This window comes from Dasypus novemcinctus, chromosome 22, assembly GCF_030445035.2.
Source record: "Dasypus novemcinctus isolate mDasNov1 chromosome 22, mDasNov1.1.hap2, whole genome shotgun sequence".
NCBI classification, from domain to species: domain Eukaryota; kingdom Metazoa; phylum Chordata; class Mammalia; order Cingulata; family Dasypodidae; genus Dasypus; species Dasypus novemcinctus.
In genome coordinates this window covers 73975595-73996785 of record NC_080694.1, presented here as the reverse complement: position 1 = coordinate 73996785, position 21191 = coordinate 73975595, and the positions used below count along the sequence as shown (strand labels likewise).

Sequence of the window (21191 nt, the reverse complement as noted above, 5' to 3'; positions counted from 1 at the left end):
AACTCTTAGCTACACTTTCTAGTAAGTTTTTCCTTTAAGGTGAATTGGGTGCCTTTACTAAGCCACAGAATTGTATCAGTAACAACTTTGTTAAGTTTCTCTGCTTTTCTGTCAATTAAATAAATTCTACTTGTGATTTATACATTAAACTTACTGCAAGACTGTATTAACATTTAAAAACTTATTTTTAGATCACCTTTCACTGTTATCCAGTTTGTAACAGGTGAACCCCAAATCTGATTTCCTAGGCATAAGCAAACTGACAAAGTTAAACACAGATTTTAAAGGTGAACACCTAGTAGACCACAGATTAAAACAGGAGAGAGGGAAAACGGACTTGGCCCAGTGGTTAGGGCGTTTGTCTACCACATGGGAGGTCCGCGGTTCAAACCCCGGGCCTCCTTGACCCGTGTGGAGCTGGCCCATGAGCAGTGCTGATGCACGCAAGGAGTGCCGTCCCATGCAGGGGTGTCTCCTGCATAGAGGAGCCCCACGCACAAGGAGTGCACCCGTAAGGAGAGCCACCCAGTGCAAAAGAAAGTGCAGCCTGCCCAGGAATGGTGCCGCCCACACTTCCTGTGCCACTGACCACAGCAGAAGAGGACAAAGAAACAAGACGCAGCAAATAGACACAGAGAACAGACAACCGGGGGGGGGGGGGGAATTAAATAAATAAATAAATCTTAAAAAAAAACAGGAGAGAATTTTATATCTTTAGCATTTCTAGGAACTCTTCAATCTTAACTGATGGCACGAGAGGTTTTTAAAATCTTGATTACTATTCACACCTTTTATAGGCACAACTGAGGTTAAGCTCAGAAGGCTGTTTCTAAAAGGAAGTTAGTTGGAGTTTGAGGTTTATTTTCTCATTTCTTTAAGGAGACATGGCATGAGGTTTCTGGGCCTCAGATCTACCTGTTCTCTTTTCTTACGCTGGTTTAACTGGAATTCAGGGTCCTATACAGAGGCTGCTCTCAGCTCTACTGTTGCCACATGGACCAGCAGTAGGTAGAATTTCCTGATTCCTGAGAAGAGACTCCTGTGGGGAGTTTACTGGTGGGCTAGAGACCATGCCCATTATTCTAGGAAGAACAAAGAAGCACCTTTTTAGTTGACTTAGCTGGCATCCCAGAATCCTAGTTGACTAAAACATTCACCACTCCACATAATCTGGAGGTGATGCTCTGTCCCCGTGTTCTGAGAATTTCAATTTTCAGAGCCTGCTGGCTGACAGGCATGCCTGTGGGCTGGGGGATATGTGATACTTCCTCTGGTGGTCAGATCAGTGCACCAAAGCCAAGTTGGTGGGAGACAAGCAGTGGCCCCAAATCAAAGCCCCTGAGATGTCCATCTCTCAGGGGATATTTGGCTGCTGTCTGAGTGGATGGGCCCAAGGAATGGGAGCCATTCAGTTTCCTGCTCTGGATCTCGGCACCCCTGACCATTTCAGCATCTGAGACTGGCTGTGCTGTGACCCAAACAGAAGTTCCTGAGTTAAATCTCAGGAAACATTTGGCTGCTCTCTGATTCCCACCACCCCAGGGAATCACAGAGGCCCTGCCATCGGACATTCCCAGGGCTGCATTCTGGACTTGGAAGACAGGCTGAATAGATTTCAACCTGAGGCTGCCAAGCTGAATAGTGCCTCTTCCTCAAATATTGCTCCTTCCTCAATATTGCTCTGTCCTTTGAGAAGGGGTAAGAAACTTCTTCCTATTCTTAGTGCTTCTTAAAGCTATCCTGGTTTTATGATTTTACTGTCTGGTAGTTTCCCAGTTAAGCCATCCTTCAAGAGGTCATTAAGTGGTTAGAGTTTAATTGTCCTAGCTAACAGCCTTGGGGACCTGAGGCAATAGCTTCCTTGCTAGCAAAGGTATTTTCCCATTTTCACAGTTTTTAAGACTTTACAAAGCATCCTAACCCAAACCTGTAAAGAGAAATTCAGTAGCAAGCAGTAGGAGGGTAGAAAATGGATTCAGGTTAGATCAGGGGTATCCTGGCCTGTGGCCCCCTGGGGAAGGGAACTCCCATGGGATCCATTGTGGCTCCACCTGCTGCCTTCCCACCTCATCCCCCAGGTAGCTGGCTGTGGTTGGACAGGAAAGCTGCTTGCAAAGGCAGGGACCTGCTGGGAGGGGCAAGTCCCACAGGCTTTCTGCCATTGCCACACTGTCCCTGAGGGGAGAGGCTGGAGAAGGCAGCAGCAGGCAGGCCCAAGGGCAAAGACCCCAGCTGCTAAAAGGGCTTGAATAGGAAGTTTGTAGGGCCTGGAGCTCTCCTGGGGAACCTCCCTCTTGGCAGAGCTGTGATTTAAGCCACTGCCCTATCACCCAGCCATCCTGGCTGGGGTCAGATCTCACAAGCCTGGGCCCACGCATGGATGTGGAGAATTCCTGTGCCCTGGCCCCTTGCCTCCCAGAATTACATCCTTTGGGGGCTTGTAGGTGAACCCATGTAAAATGGAGAGCCAAAGGAAGGCATTAAAAGAGTTGTAGGCCATAGTTTTGGTTATGCTGCAGAAATGAATTTCAAGAACACATCAGGTGAGTTAGGCCAGTAATTTATTTAGGTAGGGAGGGCAGAGAAATGGGAGAAAATATCAGATCAGGGGTTCCAGGTAGAGAGGAAGGGGCTGAAAAGTGATAAAGAGGGCTGTTTTACAGGCTACAGTTTCCCATTATAGGTTATAAATCCCCAGGTTTACTTGCGCGGTGATCCAGGAGGGGGAGAAGGCAGCCAGAGTTGGGGTCCAGAGGCAAGAGAGTGAACTCAGGCCTGGCACCACTCTTTGAACTGTTAATTATCCACCCCTTTGCTAATGGAAGGGGAGGAGCTCCAGCTGCTCACCATTCTGATTGCTTATTATTCCCATCTCTCTCCCAGGAGGGCCCAATGATAATGTCCTTGGGGGAATATCCCGGGCTTCTCCTGGCTTCCAGAGGAGGTCTTCTTCTGAGAGGCAGAACCTTGCGGAGGGCCTTCTAGCAGACATCTTGAGGGTTATTGATGTCTTGTGGACTCTCTGCCAGGTTCCAGATCCATCTATTGATTCCCTACCTTACTGGCCTGCTTCAATAAGAGGAGCTTTCTCACCAAGTCAGCTACTGTGGATCCTGGTGTGTTCCCATGTGGAGAAGCAAGATGGCGCCCATCTCTGTGAAGTTCCCTGCCTTCCCCTCCAGAATCTCCTGTCCCCTGGAGCTCAGCTGTGAGTGACCAGGCACAGGACTTGTCTCCTTCCAGGCCTCCTTTATTGTTCTCCACTCTTCTGCTCCCTTCCCAAGGTCAGCTATTCTCTCAGGCACCCAGCAGCTCCTCTCCTCCTGAGCTGCTCCCTGGACCAGCCTCTTGGGGGCTTTGTACTTAAGGAATCCTTACTCTCACATTGCAGAATCAAGTGCCTGCTCCCTTTATTCTCCAAGTCTCCTTTTACATCAGACCCAGTAAGAGGGCGGAGACTCAATGTGAATCACGCCCCCTGATGTAATCCAGTCAAATGGGTCTCACACCCACAGGAATGGGTGCGTTTAAAACCTAATATTTCTCTTTTTGGGATTCTTAATGATTTCCACAGGAATGGCTAGTTTAAAACAATATTTCTCTTTTTGGTATTCATAAAATGATTTCAAACTGCCACAGTGGGCATCCCTGTCTTGTGCCTAATCTTAGGGGAAACTTTCCTATCTCTTGACATTGAATGTGATGCTGCCTGTGAGTTTTTCATATTGTGCCCTTAAGCATGTTGAAGAAGTTTCCTTCTATTGCTAGTTCTGTGTACTTTCATTAAGAACGGATGTTGCTCAAGTGATTTGTCTCCTGCCTACCTTATGGGAGGACCCGGGTTCAATCTCTGGGCCTCCTGGGGAAACAAAAAAGAGCGTGCCTGTGCAGTGAGCTAGTGCCCATGCAACCGCCTGTGTGAGTGCCTGCACAGCCAGCCAGTGCCCATACAAGTGGGTCACACAGTAAGATGATGACACAACAAAGGAGAAATGAAGGGGAGAGTCAAGGCAAGGTGCAACAGAGTCCAGGAACTGAGGTGACACAGGTGACAGGGAACCTCTCTCCACATCAGAGGTCCACAGGATCGAATCCCGGTGAATCCTTGAGAAGAAAAACAGGAAAAGAAGATAAAAAGAGAAATAGATACAGAAGATCACACAGAGAATGGACACAGACAGCAAAAACCAGCAGCGAGTGGGAAGCGGAGGGGAAGGGAGAACAGGAGGGGAGGGGGCAGGAGGGGGAGGGAAGGGAAAAACAACAAAAAAGAAGGGATGCTGGATTTTTTTTCAATTGCTTTTTCTGCATTATTTGTGATGATCATTGTTCTATTAATGTGACAAAATACTTTCATCAGTTGGTCCTTATTTTGAACCACTCTTGTATGGTAAGTGCCATTAGGTGGTATTTCAGAATTCTAGTGGGGACAATTAACAACAGAAATTATATACAGGTAGATAGATGTACATACCACACACAAACACACTTCCTGTCCATCCAAAAGGCTTCTCAAAAATTACTTCTAATTCAGTATTGACAACAATGACTTCTCTCTTTTTGTTGATCAAACACAGGGGTTCTTAACCCTTTTTTCCCACAGACCCCTTTGCCAGTCAGGGGAAAACCATGGACCCCTTACTAAGTCCACACTATCCTGTGTGTTATTTAATAAATATACCACACCTGCACCAACACATCCCCACAAGAATAATGTTTTTTTTTTTTTACAAGCTCATGGACCCCCTTTTAAGAACCCCTTATCTACAAGATCCTTTACAGTATAATTTTAGGAATAATGATTTTCCAATCCATGAGCAAGGTCTATCCCTCATATTTTCAGGTCTGCTTTTATTTCCCTTTGCAATGTGTTGCAATTGTCAGTCTAAAGGATTTTCATCCTTTTCATTAAATTTATTTCCAAATACACTTTTCCAATTTTAAATAAAGATTTTTAAATATTAGAATAATTTTTAGTTTACAAAAAAGTTGATTAGATAATACAGGCAGCTGCAGTTATCCTTCACCCAGTTTCCCTGTAGTTAGTACTTACACAAGCATTGTAATTTGTTACCACTAAGAAATAATGATTAGTTTATTATAATTGTTGAAACTACAGGCTTTATTTGTATTTCACCAGTTTTTCCACAAATGGCATTTACTTTTTCTGTTCCAGGATCCAATGCAAGATACCACATGGTGTTAGATAAGGATTTTACAATATTTGTAAGTGTTGATAAATATTTATAAGTGGAAGATATTTAAAATTTCATTTTATGGTTGTCATCATTATTGTATAGTAATAGCTTTAATATTTATGTAATAACCTTCCATCCTGTGGCCTTGATGAATTCATTTCTTTATTCTGATAATTTGTGGAGATTTTTTAATGGTTTTCTCTCGTATACAATCATGCTGGTTGCAAATAATGGCAGTTTTACTTCTTCCTTTACTATCTATAAGTCTTTCATTTCATTTCTTGCCTTCTTGCATTGTTAGTACACCAGTTTGATATGGTTATGAATTCCAAAATTAGATATCAGATTATGGCTGTAATCTGATCTGTACCTGGGTTGATTGAGTCATGATTAGGGTGTTGAGTCCCCACCCCTTGGAAGGTGGGGACTTACAAATGAAAGGCACAGCAAAGAACAGGGTTGAGGATTTCTGATGTTGGAGTTTGATGTTGGAGTTTGATCCTGAAGACTTAAGCTGGAGCCCTGGCAAGTAAGCTCACAGAGGAAAGAGAGGCAAGACCCAGGAAGAGAGGGACCTTGAACTCAGAGAAAAGCAGGCCCCAGGAAAGGAGGAACCCAGGAAGCCTGAACCATCGCAGACATCAGCAGCCATCTTGCTCCAAATAGACTTCAGTGAGGGAAGTAACTTATGCTTTATGGCCTGGTATCTGTAAGCTTCTACCCCAAATAAATAACCTTTTATAAACACCAGCCAATTTCTGGTATTTTGCATCAGCACCTCTTTGGGTGGCTAATACCCTTAGGATGTCCAGAATGAAGTTAAAAAAATGGTGTGAGTGGACTTCTCTAACTGGTTGATCTTAGGAAGAAAGGGTTCAGCCTGTCATCATTGAGTATGATGTTAGCATAGGCTTTCACTGATGCCTGGATCCACTAAAGGAATCTGCTTTCTATTCCTAGTTTGCTCAGAGGGTTTGTCTTGAAAAGGAATTGCATTTTGGCAAGTGCTTTTCCTGCATCTGCAGTATTGGTGACATGGTGTTTGTGCTTTATTCTATTTAATTTGGAGAACAGAGATAAGTTGCAGATATTAAACCACCTTTGCATTCCCAGCTAGTCCAATTTGGCATGATCTACAATACTCTTTATGTATTTTTGCATTTGGTTTGCTCCCTCTTGTTTCGTTTGGATTTTTAAGCCCAGGATCATGAGGGACAGTGTTCTGCACTTCTCTTTCCTTGTGATGTTTTGCCTGGTTTTGAATGAGGGCAACGCTGGACTGGAACAGGAATTGGTAATTGTTCCTCCTTTAATATGCAAGAGGGTTTGCATAGAAATGATACTATTTCTTCATTATGTGTTTGATACAATTCAGGAATGAGAACTTCTGGGCCTGGAGTTTATTCTATGGGAAGGGTTTCAAATACTAATTCAATTTCTACAACTGATACAGGTATAAGCAAAATTTTCTCTTTCTTCATTTGTAATTTGTGTTTTTCAAGGAAACTGTTCATTTCATCTAGGTTGAGAAGTCTATTGACATGTTCCCTTGTCCTTATACTTTCTAAAGACACTGTATAGATAACCTTTCTTTCATTCCCGATATTGGTAGTTTGTGTCTTTTTTAACTTGATCAGTCTAAACACAGGTTTAAAAAAATGTACTGGTATTTCCCCATCAAACAAGTTTTGTGAATCATTCTTGTTCTCTATGTTCTATTTTCCTGATTTTTGGTCTTAAATTTATTATTTCCCTCCTGCTGTTTGCTTTGGACAACTGTAGAACTTACCTCTTTTGTAATCCTCATCTTAGCCAATAAATCCTCATCCTATCTGTTCTCCAGTGTCTGAAAAATATTGTTTTTTCTATTTATTTGAATTTGAAGTTGTATATGGCAGGTTGCTCTTTCTACATCATAATCCCAAGCACAATTCCCAACTGAGTATCTAATTCAATTTATGATATTTTTTAACTTCTGAGAAGTATATCTGGTTCTTTCAAAAATCAGCTAGGTCATTTTTAGTTTCCCATGTTCTGCAGGAATAGTCAAGGTAAGCGTTTTCTCTTTACACTAAATAATTTGGGTTATGTTATACTCTACATCTCATAATTCCAACATCGAAGTTTTCTGAGCCTCTGTTTTTGATCTATTCTTTCTCATTATTGATCATGTTGATTTTTTTCTATTTCATTTATCTATTTCTTGCTCTGAGCTCCAAATCTTCTTTTTGAAATCATGTAAAATCTTTGACACAGAGGTCAAACATGGAATTCTCTGGAGGCTCTTGTTGCCTTCTTCCAATTTTCAGATCACCACCAATCCAGGATATTGCAGGCTAAATCCATAGCTTGAAGTTACTTTGTTCCACAGGTGAGGCACATCTGGACAACAAACCACAGGGGGTCTGGCTGGTGGTTATAATTCCTTAAAAACTGTTGCTTCCCCCTTCCCACCACTCAGCCCCCACCCTTGGCTAAAAGGCACATTTCCTCAGAACACTCTTCTTTGGGGGAGAAGACAGATTCCTTACTCCGAGGCTATGAACCTTTGGGTTCCTAGATTTCCAGGGTGGTGGACTGACTGACTCTTTCACTCCCCACAAGAACAAGGTTTGGAATCAGCTCCTGTCTACTTCAGCATGTGAACCCAGGAAATTAATGATACAATTTTCAGATTTGACTCATGATCACAGGATGAATGCAATTTCTCTTTAGATGTCTCTCCATGTGGATATTTTAGGCTGAATGATTACTCTTTTTCTATAATGCTAATTAGATGCTCTTGTATTTTACCTATTATTTTTAGTTCTCTGCAGTGGAAGAGAAAGCCTTATAAGTGTACCTACGTTATAACTCAAAATGGAATCGCTTAACTACCCATTGACTCCTTCCTGGCACTGGACACCAGGGCAGGTGCGGGAACACGGTCCATCTCCACCAGCGCTCCTCAGTGTGGTCAGGGGCCAGCGCTGCTCTGTGGACCATTTACCAGCCACAGTGAGATCCAGATGGAAACTGAGCCTGAGAGCAACAAGGAGCCTCCACCTTATCGCGTCCCAGAGTGGAGACATGCGAGCAATGGAGGAGCGTTTACATCGTGTCCTTGGGTCTGCTGAAAAGGTTGCTGACCAGCTGGTCATGACCAACCTGGAGTAGCTCAGTGTCTAAACCTGGGGGGTGAATTAGACTCTTATGGGGTCACATAAAAACTAAAGGTTTGGTCCCTCTCCACAGAAACGTTCACGTACAAAGAAATATAAAATGTATATGAAATCCCAGTGCACACGTGATCCTTGAATTCTTAGAGATCTGGGTATTTTTAATCCTACTATGAGAAGAAGACAGGGAGAGATCTTTTCAGAAATCACTTATCCATCCAGCAATGCCCCTCTTATTATTCGTGAAGATAATCTGACATAGAAAAAAAGGTGAGATCATAACAGACTTTAAGGGAATGAGTGGAAAGATGTTGTTTATTAGTCACCCACTTGTCTAACCAAACCTGAGTGCCCACAATGTACCACATTAACTTCCATTAAGAAATAGAGTCACATAGCAACAATTCAGAGCTTTAATTTATGGAGAACTTTGAACCACTTTATAAATCCCCACCTGGCTATACCCCATCGTAGAGAAAGCGCATTCATTTCCCAACACACCCTCATAACTGATGATAGATTTCCTCCTTTTCTTTCCAGAAAGGACTTTATTACATGGTTTAGGCTCCACGTGGGGCACTACGCTCATCACTAGAGAACAAGCTTCACTTGAGCCAGGACGGCCTGAGGGGCTCATGATGAAGCTCTCGGGCTTCTCCCCAGACCCCCGTCTCAGGACATGGGGCGAGAGCCCAGAAGGCACATTCCACCACCCCAGGGAGCTGGAGCACAGACACGGGGCCTCCCTGGTCTGGTTCTTGCTGTAAAGATGGACCTGAAACCCAGCAGCTCAGCACCCCCTTGTTATGGACACAGAACCTCGTGCTCCCCCAGACCTTCTGGACCCTTGTGGGGTGTCAGGAGGTTCCTGTGCAGAGAAGTTGGGGCTCCCTGGTCCACGTGTCTTCCAGACATGGTGCCAGAGCTATGCGGTCACTCGAGTGTGGTCCTTGGATCACTGAGCTCCACTCCGGCCTCCTGCCCTCCCAGAACCACAGGCCACCCCTGCCCATCATGTCGCACTGCCCGGTTCCTTGCCTGGGAAGACCTTCCAAGACATCCTCAGGGACACGCCCCTCATGACCTTCAAGCTGTCCTCAAAGGTCAAAACCTCAGTGAGGCCCACACTGACCCCCAAGTTCACACAGCACCTTCCCTGCACCGAGGACAGAGATTTCAGCTGTTTTTAGTTCACAAATGTTCCCCAGAAGCTAAAAGGGGCGTCCTGCACAGTCCTCCACCAGCACCAGGTGCAGGAGTGGTCAGTGAGGACCCCCCAGGGCCTTTCCTAACACAGCTGTGGTCTCCTGGCAGCCACGGCACAACCTCCACTCAGGTGACACTGAGGCACCAGGACTGTCCTCAGAAGTGCTGCTCTCCCCCCTCCCCTCCACCCCCATGACTACAGCACAATTTCAACTCCCCCAAGACAAGAGCAATCCAGGCTAAGACCCCACTGCCCACCTGTGGGTCTACACTAGGGTCTGCTCTACACATCCATGGGCTTGGGCTGCAGCCAGCATTGGGGTCAGGGGAGCTGGGTAAGGGCAGAGAGGAGGGCAGGCGGCAGAGAAGGACCAAACCTCCAGGAATTAAAGTCAAAACATCGATCCTCCTCAGTGTGAAGCCCAAGTGGACAGAGCACCGACTGGACACAGCCCTGTCCACCTTGCTTCCTCAGTTAACATTTAGCACAGTATACAAAAAATTCTGGAAGGTTCTCAGTTCTTTTTATTTCCTCTTTTTTAAGAATCTTCCTTTCCCTCAATTGAATCCTTGATCCCACCTAATAGCAAGAATTTGTAAAAGCAAAATCATCCCAGGTTCTCATTCTCAAGGGAAGCAGGAAGGGGCAGCTCCGGGCACCATGAAGTAAGACAGGGCTGTGGACGCTCCACACCCAGCTCTCCTGAGCAGGACGGTCGGTCGGGGCAGGGAACACAGGTCAGTGTGGGAGACGTGGGGGCAGGGGCGAGCTACCTCCCCATCCTCCAGGATACAACAGAAATGCAGATACACAGATGCCAGCTGAGGAAGGAAAGTCTTCACACCCAAAAGAAGGGGGTCTTGAGGTCACACGAGGGGTACGAACAGCTCTGGAATCTCTCTGTCCCCCACGAGGCAGCTTTGTCACGCTACAGAAGAAAACAATCAAGAGCACGTTCAGGTCGTCTCTGTAAATGCTGACGTCGTGACCAGCCCTCCACAGTCCTCATGTCCACATCCAAGGAATCCCCAGGACCCAGGCATGTCCTCTCGGCCCATCCCCTCTCCCCTTTCCGGCCCCCAGGGTCTCACCTTTAGAAGCCTCGAGAGACACATCAGAGCCCTGGGCACTGTCACTGGCTGGAGAGGAACAAACACAGGGTCTGGTCAGAGCCACAGGGAGATGTGAGTCAAGGAGTGACGGGGTGGGCTGCCCCGTGGGCTCCGTCTACACTCCCCAAAGCCTCAAGTCAGCCTTGACCCTCCACACCGCCTCCCCCTCCATCCCCCACTTACAAGCAGCCTGAGCGTAGCTCCCTCCTGTTCCACCTGTGGAAAAACAACTAGTGAGAGCAGGACATGAGGTCCTGAGAACTAGTCCTGGACCCAGGGAAGATACCAGAACCGTGACTGCAGACCTGGGGCAGGATCAGGAAACACGAGGTGGGGGATGTGTGGGCTGGACCTTCTGCCCTCCTGGAGGTCTGTCCTCAGCAGCCCCTTCCCTCTGACTGCTGGGAACAGGGGCCTCCACGTCATCACTGGGGACATTGTCCTACTCTCATAGGTTTATAAAGTAAGTGTGGTAACAGGCCCAGACTGGAGGGGCACGTGTGTGAGGAGGGGCTTCACGGCACCAGGAAGGGGCAGGGCACATGGCTACCTGGGCTGGAAACCCCCCTGGACAAGGAACCTCAGACCTGCCCCTTCCCTACCTGAGCTCTTCCTCCTCCACATCAGAACTGCAGCCACCACGGACACTCCAAGGATGACCAGGGCAGCCACGATTCCCACGATGAGGATGGGGGGCTGGGAAGGCGGCTCTGAGAAGGGGGGAAGGTCAGCGGCCCTGACCCCAGGCTCAGCCCTGACCATGCTGGCGCAGCTCAGAAGGGCTCCTGCTTCCCTAGAAGAGGCCCCCACCTCGTCCCACTTACCCCATCTCAGGGTGAGGGGCTCGGGAAGTCCCTCGTGCTGCACGTGGCACGTGTATCTCTCTTCCTCCCCAGAAGGCACCACCACAGCCGCCCACTTCTGGAAGGTTCCGTCCCCCGCAGGCCTGGTCTCCACAAACTCCATGTCCTGGGTCTGGTCCTCCCCGTCCCGCTGCCAGGTCAGCGTGATCTCCGCGGGGTAAAAGCCCAGGGCCCAGCACCTCAGGGTGACCCCTCGGTCAGGGATGGGGTGGCGGGTCACGTGTGAACTTGGGGGGTCTGCGGGAAGGTCAGAAACTTCAGGAACTTTCCATTTCTCTCCTGGCCATTCTAGCAGCGCTCATGGGACCACCAGGAATGGACAGGACATCTGGGGTTGGGGCGCACCGCCCCCCTGTACCTGTGCGCAGCAGCGTCTCCTTCCCGCTCTCCAGGTGTCTCTGCAGGTACTCCACGCACTGCCCCTCCAGGTAGGCTCTGCGCTGCTCTGCCACACCCCCCTCCTCCCACTTGCGCTGGGTGATCTGCGCCGCCGTGTCCGCCGCCGTCCAGGAGCGCAGGTCCTCGTTGAGGGCGATGTAGTCGGCGCCGTCGTAGGCGTATTGACGGTACCCGCGGAGGAGGCGCCCGTCGGGGCCCACGTCGCAGCCAGACATGCTCTGGAGGGTGTGAGACCCTGGCCCCGCCCCCGCGGTCAGCCCCGCCCACAGGCCCCGCCCACGACCATCGCACTTGGCCCCGCCCCGCGTTAGCCCCGCCCACCCCCACCCCGCGGCTCCCCCCCCCCCAGCCCCCGCTCTCGGGCTAGTTCTGCCCCCCCCTCCCGCCCGCCCCCGCGGTGATTGGTCTAAACTGAAAACGAAACCGAGGAAAAGCCCCTCCCGGGTGGGGTCCCGGGTCCCGCGGCCTCGGGGTGCAGTGGGGACCGAGCCTCGGGCGACCCCGGCCCGTCCTGGGGGTCCCGGTCGTGCGCGGACCCCGGGCCCGGGGCTCACCCGCCGCGCTCTGGTTGTAGTAGCCGCGCAGGTTGCTCAGGCTCCGTCGGTAAAACTGCGCGTTGCCCTTGGAGATCCGCGTCTCCCGCTCCCAGTACTCGGGCCCCTCCTGCTCCACCCACGGCGCCCGCGGCTCCATCCCCCGGCTCTCCGCGTCGCTGTCGAACCGCACGAACTGCGTGTCGTCCACGTAGCCCACGGTGATGTAGTGGGGGTCCCCGCGCTCGGGCCGCGACACGGAGGTCTGGAAATACCTGAGGGAGTGGGGGCCTGGGGAGACGGGGGGGCGGGGGTCGGCGTGGGGATCGTGGGGGTCAGTGGGGGGACGCGGCTTCGGGGGTCCTACCCCCCAGGTCCCCCCACCCCCTCCGGGGCAGCCCCCCACCCCGACCCCCCACCCCGCCCCCGCACTCACCCGCCCGGGTCGGGGTCAGGGCCAGGGCCCCCGAGAGCAGCAGGAGGAGGGTCCCCGGCGCCATGGCCGGACCCCGGGTCTGGGGGAACCTGAGTCCGGGCGGGGCGGGGCGGGCCCTGGATGGGCCGCGGGGCCGCGATTGGCTTCCCCAGAACCGGGCCCGCAATGGGAGGCCGCCCGGGCCCGCGTCACGAGTGTCGGGGCAGAAGGGCCCGACTCGGGTTGGGAGAAGAAGTGAAACTGCGGGGACCGGGGACTCCCCCTCGGCCTCCCCCCCACACGCCAGCCTCGGGGGACCCTGAGAGCGAGACCGGGTCCTGGACTGCCCGACCCCTCCCCTGCCCCGAGCACTGTCACCCCGTCAGTGAGACCTGGTCCTGACTTCACAGCTGACAAGTTAGAGAGATGTGGGTGACCTCTACTGGTACCGACCATGCTAGAAATTAAAATGGAATTAAAATACTAATTCCTGTAGATGAGTATTTATACCAAAACTCATGACACGTTGATAACTAATTCGAAAAGAAAACAACGTAATAAAAGAGTGGATCAATTTACAATTTGGCAAATCTTTCTCAGCAGTCTCAATAGAGCACCCCTGGACTTCCGTATCACATTCAATCTGGTATTTGAGTTTGAACAAAAATTCAGCCTCAGATATAGATGTTGGAAAAGAGAGGAGTATTTTTAATAGCCTTTTCAGGTGAGCATTGACATTCACTTTTGATACTACACTAAAAGCACACAAGTGTAGTTGCACTTGTAGGTGAGTTGCAGTCTGAAATCATTGTTGAATATTTCATCTTATGACATGGAAATCCTCAGATTTGTCTTTGCACATTAAATGGATTTTGTACTAATGCATGAAAATTTTAAAGTAGCACATTGGCCCACTGGGTTAAATAGATCTTTCAGTGTTCACACATTTCTGTATATATTGCTAAAAGTCACACTTCTAAAATGAACACAGATCCCACCAGAAAATGTGTGTGTATTGGAAAGCTGTCAAGCTTAGGGTGATGGATACCAGTTTTCCAAAATTCTCATTTTCTCTTGAGAGCTTACATTTTATCATTGGCTCAAGCCACAGGGATAAAATATTTCAGATCACATTTCTGATAGAGGATTTCTGCCCAGAATACATAAAGAACTCTTAAAACTCAACAGTCCTCTCATATGGTAGGCAGGAGCTCAATTGCTTGAGCCATATCTGCTTCCTCTAAGAAGTTCTTTAAATTATTCTCAGCACCCTTCTCAGGTGCACCATGGTGTTCCCATAGGGACTCTCACAGCAAGTGCTGTAGGTGAAAAGGGCTGTAATTCAGCCAAGACACTGAAGCAACTTCATCTTTGCCACCAGAAAGCCTGGGTCCAAGTGTAGGTTCCATCATTGTGGTTTCTGTTTTTGTTTGACTCAATCTATACAAAATGTAAATACAAATGAGTTAGATGGAAACTGAGGGAAGCAGATGTGGCTCAAGTGATTGGGCTTCTGTCTACCCTAATGGAGTACCTGGTTCAGTCCCTGGGACCTCCTGATCAAGGTGTGCCCATGTGGTAAACCAGGTAAGCCACGCAGCAAGATGATGATGCAACTAAAGAGACAAAAGGAAGAGTCAAGGGGAGATGCAGCAGTAACCAGGAACTGAGGTGATGCAAGTGACAGGGAACCTCTCTCCACATTGGAGGTCCCCAAGATCGACTCCTGGTGAATCCTAGAGGAGAAAAATGAGAAAAGAAGACAAAAAGAGAAATAGATACAGAAGATCACACAGTGAATGGACACAGACAGCAAAGTAGCAGGGTGGGGGACAGGGGAGGAAAAAGAAACCAATAGATGCTAGGTCTCTCTTGGAAAGGGTAGGGAGATTGTGTGGCGATTATTAAGGGTTAGGTTTTTTGTTTTTCATTTATTATTATTTTTATTAAAGTAATGAAAACACCCAAATATTGACTCAAGTGATGAAAGCACAACAATGTGTGATTATGCCAAGTACCACTGATTGTACACTTTGGAAGGATTGCTTTATTAATATGTATCAATAAAATTGACTGTAAAAACTTTGAAAAAACTCCACAATAAGAAAATGACCCAATTTTTAACTGGGCTAAAGTCTGAACAGACACCTCAGAAAAGAAGATACACAGGTGGCAAATAAGCACCTAAAACACGCTCAGCGTCACTGTCATTAGGGAAGAGCAGATGAAACCACCACGAGATGCCCTGCACACACCTGTTAGAATGGCTACAATAAAATAAAATACACTGGTGGGTTCATTTCCTATTACCAGTGGAACAAATTTTCACACCTTTGGTGGCTTTATTTTATTTATTTACTTCCCCCCTGTTTGGTGTTTGTGCTTGCTGTCTGCTCTGTGTGTCAGTTCGTTTTGTGCTTGTCTGTTTTTTTAGGAGGCACCAGGAACTGAACCCAGGACTTCCCATGTGGGAGGGAAGTGCCCAATGACTTGAGCCACCTCTGCTCCCCATTTGGTGGCTTTAAACAAGAGAAATTTATGTTCTTGCAATTATGGAGGCCAGAAACCCAAAATCAACGTCCCTGGTTGGAATCAAGCTGTCAGCCAGGCCTGGCTCCCTCTGGAGGCTCCAGCAGAGAGAACCTGTGTCTTGCCTCTTCCATTTCTGGTGGATGCAGCTCTCCTTGGCTTCTGGCTGCATTGCTCTAACCTTAAGGCCAACATCGTCAGATCTCTGCTCCGTCTTCTCGTCACCTTCTCCTCTGGGTGTGGTAACATCTCCCCCTCCTTCCCTGTTCTGAGATCCATGTGATCACTCCTGGGGCCCATGGGGATAATCCTGGCTAATCTCCATCTCTACATCAATTACAGATGCAAAGACCCCTTTTGCCATAGAAAGTAATATTCACAGGGTCCAGGGATTAGGATGTGGAGGTCACTGGTGGGTTGGGAGGTGATTTTCAGTCTGTCACGAGTGGTGACACCTGCACTGACAAGAACGTGGGGCCCAGGAACCCACACTCCCTGCTGGTAGGAAGGCCAAAGGGTGCAGCCACCACGGAGGCATTTGGTGGGTTCTGAAAAGCTAAGCATGGACTTAACTTACGACCCAGCAATGCCTCTCCCCGGTGTTGCTCATCTAATTTAAAAACATATTTATTGGCCATTACAAGATGCATCTATTTCTAAAAAAAAAAACCATATATTTAGGTAAAAACATGTACAGAAATGTTCAAAGCAGCTGAATTATTAATTTCCCAAACTTTAAGCAACCCCGTGTCCTTCTGCATGTGAGTGGATTAAACAGCGGGTGGTTGGGGAGCTGGTGTCACTCAGTGGGTTGAGCACCTGCTTCCCACGGCGGAGGTTCTGGGTTCAGTCCACGGTACCTGGTAAAAGAATTGGTGGCAGTGCATTGATCCACAGTACACAGCACTACTCAGCAATCAGGAGGAATGAGCTGTTAATACAGGCAACTACATGGATCAATTGGAAATGCACATTGCTAGTGAAGGAAGCCACTCTGGGAAGGCTCCACAGTGTCTGGTTCCATCTTCATGAAATTCTGGGAAGGTAAGACTGTAGATGCTGAGAGCAGATCCCTGGTTGCCAAGACCTTGGGGAGGGGAAGTGTTGTTTAGGTGAAGCCAAGGGATTATAGGGCCCTGGCCCTACTCTGTGTGGTACTGTAGGGTGGATACATGACACCACCCAAGTATCTAATTCCATAAACCTTACAGCACAAAGAATAACACTTAAGTGTACAAACATTAAAAAACCTTCCCAGCAGGCAGGGAGCCCCAGGATGTCTGCAGACGGTGGCAGAAGGATCCAGCTGTATCACAGGTGCAGGGCAGGAGCTCACTGAAGGAGGGGGAGGAGCTGCTGGACTGAGGACCTTTGGAGCTGGCTGGAAACTGTAAGAGGGAAGACAAAAGCAACTATGCACAAGCACTGACTGTAGCTGGTAAAGTTCTTTCTCATGAGGTAGGGGCAAACCTGAAATCACTGTCTGTATGTATGAGGACAGAATAATGAATATTAATATATCTTAGGTGGAGTGAGCCAAATTTCTCACAGTAGGATTGGGAGGTTACAGATTTGCAAAGGGGAAATTAAAAATGAAATACATGATATGGGATTAGAGTGGGAGACATGGAATCAATGTGTGTTTATCATAATACACTTTAGTATAAATATTAATGTATGTGTATATATATATGTATGATAGATGTGTTACACGTGCACTGGTATACACACACATTTCCTAGTTCTCCCTGCTGAGGGCCTAGAAGCAATGATGCCCCAACAGCAATGAGCAAACCAGTGCCTAGACCTCAATTTCTAATACCATTGTCTCAAAGCTGAACCAAGGCTCCTTGCAGAAAAGGCTGAATCTAGGGCTGGGGGAGGAAATATATAAGATGAGTCTGGAGCATGTGGGATGCAAGAAGATGAGTATTGCCCAAAACATAAAACCATGGGGACATGTCAGAAGGACTCAGGAGCTACTACTAGGAATATATTCAGATAAACTGAAAGCAAGGACATGAACAGCTATTTGCACTCTGATATTCACAGCAGCTTTATTCACAATTGCTAAAAGATGGAAACAACCTAAGTGTCCTGAACTGATGAATGGATAAACAACAAGTGGAATATTCACACAATGGAGTATTTCTCAGCTGTAAGAAGAAATCAACTGGGGAAGCACAAGACAAATGGAGGAAGCTTGAGGATATTACGTTGAGTGAAATAAGCCAGACACACAAGGATGACTATTGTAAGGTCTCACTAATATTAACTAAATATAATGATTAGAATAATGGATTTGCACTCTGAAGTGTAGATTGGTGGGAGATGTAATGTGGGATTAAAAGGGGTGAAGATGTTGGATGTATGTCAATTGTTTAATAAGGTCCAACATAAGTATGTGGTAATGGCTGGACTTGATGGTAACATACTATAGTGACTGTTACACTGCTGATTTAGGAATGTGATTGTGGCTGAAACCAGTAGTCTAGGAAGATTCATGTTAGTTGGAGGACAGCTGGAAGATAATATGGGGAACATATAACAATGATGTTGGGAATAGGTGAGGATTGTGGTTAATAATACAAATACAGAAATGTTCATCTACAACAGGGTGTTAAGTATGTGGGGATACATGAGAAAATATAATTAATACAATTTATGGGATATAGTTAACAACATTGTAAGGTTTTTGTAACAAAAGCAAAATTGGTACCATATTAATTCTATTAAAGGTAAGAAAAGGAATATGGGATTTGGTTTTGTGAGATATGAAAATGATTAAATAATTTTATTTTTCCTCTTTTTTCAGAATTATACAGAGGCCTTGACTACATCATTTAAGTAATGTGTGTTTCTGTGTGTCTGTCTGAACACTAGAGGAGCACCTGACCTAGCAGTTCCAATTAGGTAGAGAGGGGAGAAGAGATATGATGTGGGTGCATTTTCAGGATTTGGAGTTGTCCTGGGTGGTACTGAAGGGACAGATGCTGGACATTGTGTGTTCTGCCACAGTCCACTGTGTGGACTGCGGGAGAGTGTAGACTACAATGTAGACTACTGTCCATGTGGTTCAGCAGTGCTCCAAAATGTGTTCACCAGGTGCAGTGAATGTGCCACAATGATGGAAGAGGTGGTTGATATGGGAGGAATGGGTTGAGAGGGATGGGGGGTGTATGGGGACTTCATATTTTTTTAATGTAACATTTAAAAAGGAATAAAGAAGAAAAAAAAAGTTGGGGTGAAAATGTGCCTGAAAAAGAATTTTTAAGGGGTAGTTTTCCCGTGATTTGTTGAGTTACCTTTTTCTGTTCTTTTATTTTTGTAAATTTGAAATAAAATTGTTAATAAACAAATTTTTAAAAGATGCTGTGAACATTATTGAAAAGTCACCAAAGATTTAGAACATTACACAGACTTAGTTGATAAAGAAGTGGCAGGTATAAGAAAATGAGTCCAGCTTTGAAAGAAGTTCTACTCTGTGTAAAGCACTATCAAACAGCATCGCATGCTACAGAGATACCTTTAGTGAAAGAAAGTCAATGAATGTGGCCAACTTCCTTGTCTTACTTGAAGAAATCCCCACAGCCCCCCGCCCTTCAGCAGCCTCCACTTGATCAGCAGCCGTCACCATCGCGACAGGACCCTGTACCAGCAAAAGAAGGCTGAGGGCTCAGGAAGTGGTAGCATTTTTTAGCAATAAAGCATTTTTAATTAAGGTATGTACATTGTTTTTTAGACATAAAGCCATTTATTGCACCCTTGCTAGACTATAGTATAGTGTAAGTATAAGTTCTATAATGTCTCAAAACCAAAAAGTCTGAGTGTCTCATTTTATTGCAACTTTCTCTTTACTGCCGTGGCCTGGAATTGAACCCCCCCCCCCCATCTCCGAGGTGCACCTGTGCTGCCGTACCTGTGGACGGGATAACGTTGGGGAAACTTTTCACTACATCCATAGTGTCCTCTTGGCAACCTCCAGGAAAGACCCTCTCTCCAGTGTCAGTAAGGCGTTACCAGGTTTCTTGTGACTAACTCTAACCTGTATATTTTGGGTATTTTCACTAACTTTCCTCTTTGCATTGGATCCCAGGAAACTCAGAGCCAAGTTCAGGGATCCTCTGGAGTTAGAGGGTGAAAGGTTATGGCAATATGTGGCTGCTAAACATATTCCTGTTTCACTTTGTGTTTTTCTGGCTTTACTTTCACTTCAGGCCAATTTAGACTCTTACTTAATTTTGAAACTCTTGTTCTGTGTGGTTTTTGTTGTTGTTACTTAGAGTCCCTCTGGGATGAGATAGGGTAAAAATAAATAATAACCCCTCACCCTGCCAGTCCTGTCTTGGGGTGGAATCAGGCCAGGGTCTTGGGGAGAGGCTGGAGAGAGAGTGGGGTGACAGGCCTTAGAGGGGTGGGGCAGGCCATGATGCAGGGCTGGGGACTGTTCCCAAAGCACTTGGACCTGGGATATGCCACATTTTGTAGTTTTCAAAATAAACTTAACATTGGCAAAAAGTATTTAAATGTAAATTTATAGCCTGAAATTGATAATAAAGGACAAATAGAAACAACTTACACCAATATACTTGATAACTGAGACAAAATGGACAATTTCCTTTAAAGAGACAAACGATCAAAACTGAATCAAAAATAGGAAATGTGGAATAGCCATGTATCAATTAAAGAAATTAAATTCATAATCAGAAATGATCCCACAAAGGAAACTGCAGGCTCAAGTGAATTACTGTTGAATTCTACCATACATTTAAGCAAGAATTTATATTACTACTGTGATAATTCTTAGATGAAATAGAGAAGGAGAAAAAGACTTTCCAAATCATTTTGTGGGGCATTACCAAAATCTGAGAATGGTATCAAAAGAAGATTGTGGTGGTGAAGTTCATGGGTCAACTGGGCCAGGCTGTGGTGTCCACTTGTTTGGTCAAGCAGGCACTGGCCTGATTGTTACTGTGAGGACATTTCATGGATTTAAGTCATCAGTACATTGATGGCATCTGTGGCTGCTGACATCTACAATCAGCTGAGGATTTTGCCTTCAACAATGACAGACGTCTCATCAAATCATTCAAGGCCTTAAAAGGAGAAGTGATGGTGTCAGCAGGCAGAAGAGGGAATTTCCATCTCTAATTCTGCCAGCTTCTCCTGGGAAATTCACGGAAAACCTTCACTGGAGCTCCCAGTTTGCAGCCTGCCCTTTGGAATTTGGCATTTGGACTTGCCCATCCCTACAGTCACGTGAGACAACTTCTATAAAAATCCATTTCCATAGAGAACACTTAGTAATACAAACACTTTATAGCAATATCTCTCAGGAGCCCTTTTCAAAAAGAAGCAAATTGAATCCAAAATAACTTTAAAATGATAAGACATCATGACCAAGGAAGTTTTATCCCTGATGCAAGTAGGGACGAATACATGAAAAGTAATCTAATTTATCATTTAACAGAATAAAGTACAATAACAATAAGACCAACTCCATGTAGAAAAAGCATTTTAAAAGTGAACATTCTTTGATAATAAATTTCTCAGTACACTAGGAATATAAGGCAACTTCTCCAAGGTGATAAAGGGCATCTGTGAAAAATCTACAGGTATCAGCATATTTTATCACACAAGCCTAAACACTTTCTAAGATCAAGAACAAGGAAAGACTGTGCAATCGTGCCACTATTACTACACAATATACTGTCAAGCAAAGGAAATAACAGATATACAGTTTATAAAACAGAAGAGAAAGTGTCTCATTTTGCAGG

General features: G+C 46.4%; 1 protein-coding gene and 2 long non-coding RNA genes across 3 annotated transcripts in view; 1 reads left to right on the top strand and 2 right to left on the bottom strand.

The window, feature by feature from the left end:
• Positions 1–10064: 10064 nt before the first annotated feature.
• Positions 10065–13057, bottom strand: LOC101422917 (patr class I histocompatibility antigen, A-126 alpha chain-like). Its single transcript, XM_058285478.2, has 8 exons — positions 12907–13057; positions 12492–12761; positions 11897–12172; positions 11500–11775; positions 11278–11385; positions 10859–10891; positions 10655–10702; positions 10065–10491 (listed from the first exon to the last, which is right to left on the bottom strand). Exons 1-8 carry the CDS (start codon positions 12968–12970, stop codon positions 10487–10489), a joined length of 1080 nt encoding a protein of 359 aa, XP_058141461.1. The 5' UTR covers positions 12971–13057; the 3' UTR covers positions 10065–10486.
• Positions 13058–14912: 1855 nt separating this feature from the next.
• The window catches only part of LOC101440916 (uncharacterized), a 58024-nt gene continuing 51745 nt past the window's right edge, over positions 14913–21191 (bottom strand). The window contains exon 3 of the long non-coding RNA XR_011647116.1: positions 14913–16802. This is a non-coding gene — a long non-coding RNA (uncharacterized lncRNA). The remainder of the gene's footprint in view (positions 16803–21191) is intronic.
• Positions 16738–18782, top strand: LOC131275374 (uncharacterized). The gene is made up of 3 exons (XR_009182825.2): positions 16738–16872; positions 17467–17668; positions 18230–18782. It is a non-coding gene; the product is annotated as an uncharacterized lncRNA (long non-coding RNA).